The 5,119-nt window shown below is 43.0% G+C and overlaps 1 protein-coding gene across 1 annotated transcript in view; it reads right to left on the minus strand.

The window, feature by feature from the left end:
- The window catches only part of LOC138974829 (uncharacterized), a 16,745-nt gene extending 12,127 nt beyond the window's left edge, over positions 1-4,618 (minus strand). The window contains exons 1-3 of the mRNA XM_070347555.1: positions 4,526-4,618; positions 2,212-2,256; positions 1,078-1,476 (exon numbers count right to left, since the gene is read on the minus strand). Coding sequence (XP_070203656.1) covers positions 1,078-1,476; positions 2,212-2,256; positions 4,526-4,580 — 499 coding nt within the window. The 5' untranslated portion in view covers positions 4,581-4,618. The remainder of the gene's footprint in view (positions 1-1,077; positions 1,477-2,211; positions 2,257-4,525) is intronic.
- Between the last annotated feature and the right edge of the window lie 501 nt (positions 4,619-5,119).

Below are 5,119 nucleotides of genomic sequence, written 5' to 3' on the forward strand. Positions count from 1 at the left end.
ACCGTGTGCTTGGAGTTGTAATTGATGATGAACTTAACTGGCGCTCTCACATTGATACAGTTTATAAACGAGTTTCTAGGAACCTTTTCTTACTTAACAAGCTCTGGTGCGTTGTTTCTGTGGATGCCCTCAAAATGTTTTTCCACGCACACTGTCTCTCTCACATTTGCTATGCATCTACTGTCTGGTGCAATGCCAGTGATGTTCATATAAAGAAAATAAACACACTTCACAAGAGAGGTGTAAAGTTATTAAACCGAGATCCCAATATGACTACTCAAGAAAAATACACTCAACTGAACATTCTTCCGCTACATCAGCAGTTCTTTTTAAATGCTAGTGTTTTCATGTTTAAAATGTACAACCATGAAACACCTTCATACATCCAAGACCTGTTTGAGCGTCCTCCTGGTAGAGCGAGGCTTTTGAATTATACGCTACCGCTCCCACGCATTGATTTGTATAAATCTAGTTTATCCTACTGGGGATCGCTTGTGTGGAATATACTTCCAATGTACTGTAAAACATGTCAAACCCTTTCATCTTTTAAAAAAAATGTTCGAAAATATCTTTGTCAAAAATAATTCTCTCCCTACGCTTTAAAATCATAACTGTTACTGCATAACATCTTAATCATCATTTTATTAATCAATGAACCACGTTATTATAACTAGTGTTTTGTTACTTTTAACCTGATTACAAATTCTTAGTTAATTAGTTATTCGTTTGGCTGTTCAATACATGTTATATAAATATATAATTGTAATGTATAATGTCATGTATGTCTAAAAGGGACAGGTTGGAAGATTAGGCATTGCCTAAAACCTTTATCCCTTTGTATTAAAGTTTTGAATCTGAATCTGAATCTGAATCTCTCCCTCTCCCTCTCTCTCTCTATTATTCACACGCACACGTATACACACACATGCAAGTGGAAAACAATCTTCATCACCGCCACCACCGTCACAACGCCTACAACCACAACAAAACTCATTCACAATACCAGGGTTCGTGGATGGGACTTTCACAGGTGGCAAGGCAGGTGACTTGGGTGTTGCTTTCGGAGACTTCACAGACACTGGAGACTGGCAGATTTGGGCGAATATTTCGGTGACTTAGCAGATTTGGGCGAATATTTCGGAGACTTGACGGATTTGGGCGAATATTTCGGTGACTTAGCAGATTTGGGAGAATATTTCGGAGACTTGACGGATTTGGGCGAATATTTCGGAGATTTGACAGATTTGGGCGAATATTTCGGAGATTTGACGGATTTGGGCGAATATTTCGGTGACTTAGCAGATTTGGGCGAACCCTTGGACTTGGAGGCTGATTTGGCTGAATGTTTGGGGGACTTTTTGCTGCCGTGGGACTTTTTGCTGCCGTGGGATTTTCCGTGAGATTTTCCTTTGGACTTGGGTCCTCGTTTGACCCTCTTCTTGGCTGTCATCTCATCGTCACCTGGTGACAGTGACACTGCAAGACAAGCACAGGTAAGTTGAAATAAGTGTTACTGTATTAGGAACCCCCCCATCCCCCATCATCATCATCATCATCATCATCATCATCATCATCATCATCATCATCATCATCATCATCATCATCATCATCATCATCATCATCATCATCATCAACAAGAACAACAACAAAGAACAGCAAAAAACAACACACACACACACACACACACACACACATACACACAAACACACACACACACACACACACACACACACACACACACATACACACAAACACACACACACACACACACACACACACACAGACACACACACTCACACAGACACACACACTCACACACACACACACACATACACACACATACATACACACTAACGTACACGCACGCTGACACAAATTGACGCTCGCCCATACAATGATCGATCTTTAACCTTAACCCGACCAAATCTACACCACAAACATCAATGTAAAAGTTTTCAAACTGAAGTGCTCAGGCTATTCTTGTAACTGTATCTTTCAGATAATTATGCAATGATGGAAGAGTTCAGTGTGCTTTCCCAAGTAATAATAATTAGAATAAAGTGTATTTATATTGCGCCTATCCCTTACAAAAAACAAAAACATTTGGCTCTAAGCGCAAGTAAAGTGCAAACAGTCCAAATGTCGTTGCTGTGAATTTGAATTCAAAGCTAGGGTCATCATAAAATCCAAAACTGATCACACACGACTTACATCCTGCGGGTTTGAACCATCTCTTCACCCGTCTGTTCAGTTGACCTGAAACAAACAACAACATTGGGACATGTCTAATTGTTCCTTTCTTTTGGAGATTGAGTCATTGCAGTATCAGTAGCTCAAGCTCAAGAGGTAATTTATTGGCTCAGGATGCACAAGATAGCTCTATTTTGCTTCTTTGGATAAAAAAAATGTCCGGGGGGGCATGCCCCCGGACCCCCCTAGAGGCTTAGGCGCCTTCGGCGCCGTAAACTTGTATCTTCGCAGTCATTTTGTAAACCCCCCCCCCCTCCAAAGTGAATTGATCCACCCTTGTAGCTGCTGTAGCAGAAGCAATGGTAGTGGTGGTAGTCAGCAAACTTTTGGTGAACGTGTCCGTAAAATACACTATAACTATATCTTTGAAAATATTTGAACTTCGCCTCGACATTTCAGAGGTCTGACAAAATGCTGAACCTAAACAAGAGCTGACAAACAAGGAAACGGTGCCAATAGGCTGCACGTGTGTGTTTGGGGATCCCGTTCATTTGTAACGCTGGGGCGGGGATGTAGCTCAGTCGGTAGCGCGCTAAATTTGTATCCAGTTGGCCGCTGTCAGCGTGAGTTCGTCCCCACGTTCGGCGAGAGATTTATTTCTCAGAGTCAACTTTGTGTGCTGACTCTCCTCGGTGTCCGAACACCCCCGTGTGTACACGCAAGCACAAGACCAAGTGCGCACGAAAAAGATCCTGTAATCCATGTCAGAGTTCGGTGGGTTATAGAAACACGAACATACCCAGCATGCTTCCTCCGAAAGCGGCGTATGGCTGCCTAAATGGCGGGGTAAAAACGGTCATACACGTAAAATTCCACTCGTGCAAAACACGAGTGTACGAGGCAGTTTTAGCCCACGAACGCAGAAGAAGAAGAAGAATGTGTAACGATACAGTAATGATGTCTTCATGGAAAACACATTTGACACATTTGCACTTCCAAGTGTAAATTATTTGAGAAAAATATTAAAATATAAAAAAACGTTTCGGCCGTGTCGGTTAGATAATTTAAAGGAAAAAGATCAAGTTGTGTTGACTTTTCAAGTGTTTACATGGGGTAAGAACTTCCTGCAACTAAGACACGTACTAACATCCCACAGCCTGGCTGCTTCCCGTGAAGTGAGGGACTCTTTTTGTTTAACCAAAAATATCAAAGATTGACATTTGTTTGTTTGTTTGCTTAACGCCCAGCCGACCACGAAGGGCCATATCTGCTTTGACATATAATGTGCGCCACACACTGGACAGAAGTCGCAGCACAGGCTTCATGTCTCACCCAGTCACATTATTCTGACACCGGACCAACCAGTCCTAGCACTAACCCCATAATGCCAGACGCCAGGCGGAGCAGCCACTAGATTGCCAATTTTAAAGTCTTAGGTATGACCCGGCCGGGGTTCGAACCCACGACCCCCCGATCACGGGGCGGACGCCTTACCACTAGGCCAACCGAAAGATTGACATGGGTGTCATTACCGCAATTAGTTTAGAAGAGAACACAATCCACTGTGCAAGAAAAAGAGCCAGGACGTTGAGTTTTGGCATGTGTCCAGGTGGAAGCACGCTCTATGGGCTGGGTGGCCGAGTGGCAGAGTGGTAACGACTGGGTGGCCGAGTGGCCGAGTGGTAACGCACTTGCGCTCGGAAGCGAGAGGTTGCGAGTTCGACCCTGGGTCAGGGCGTTAGCAATTTTCTCCCCCCTTTCCTAACCTAGGTGGTGGGTTCAAGTGCTAGTCTTTCGGATGAGACGAAAAACCGAGGTCCCTTCGTGTACACTACATTGTGGGTGTGCACGTTAAAGATCCCACGATTGACAAAAGGGTCTTTCCTGGCAAAATTGTATAGGCATAGATAAAAATGTCCACCAAAATACCCGTGTGACTTGGAATAATAGGCCGTGAAAAGTAGGATATGCGCCGAAATGGCTGCGATCTGCTGGCCGATGTGAATGCGTGATGTATTGTGTAAAAAAAAAAATCCATCTCACACGGCATAAATAAATCCCTGCGCCTTGAATATGTGCGCGATATAAATTGCATAAAATAAAATAAAATAAAATAAATAAATCCCTGCGCTTAGAACTGTACCCACGGAATACGCGCGATATAAGCCTCATATTGATTGATTGGTTGATTCCAGCCAGGAACTAGGACAGAGCTACCGGGATTCACTACAGAGTCCACACAGCCAGGAACTAGGACAGAGCTACCGGGATTCACTACAGAGTCCACACAGGAAGGATGATAATTACATAATAATTCCAGGTAACGTCAGCTTACCCAAAAGAGGTCGTTCTTCTACCGCTCTCGTCTCGGAACCTGAAGAAATGAACATAATATGCCAACCTCAGATCAGTGTATGTCCTAAGTAACACAACCAGACTTCTTCGTCACAGTTTTCTAAAACGATGTAAAGTGACATCCAAAATCTACTAACGGTCCACAATTCAGAATAAAAACAAACAAGAATGGTAGGTTATTGGAACGTGTAATTATTGACAAAACAAAACGCTAAATGTATCAGTACGTCACCCTGTGGTCCACTGTGTCGAGGTACTGTAATTGTACCGTTTTGTTTGAATGTGAATTGAAGATTTTCCCGTTTAGGAATAACAGACAGACAGACAGACAGACAGACAGACAGACAGACAGACAGACAGACAGACAGACAGACAGACAGACAGACAGACAGACAGACTAACTAACTGGCTGACTGACTCACTGACTGATCGACATACAGGTCAAAACAATTATTAATAAACCTAAGAGTAAAGAAATGGAATGAACGCCAGTACGACAGTTTTTGTTGGAACACTCACAATCTTCAGATAACGAACAATCTTTAACAGGCTCTTTCGCAAAAAGCGGTATTTG

This window comes from Littorina saxatilis, linkage group LG8, assembly GCF_037325665.1.
Source record: "Littorina saxatilis isolate snail1 linkage group LG8, US_GU_Lsax_2.0, whole genome shotgun sequence".
Classification (NCBI taxonomy): Eukaryota; Metazoa; Mollusca; class Gastropoda; order Littorinimorpha; family Littorinidae; genus Littorina; species Littorina saxatilis.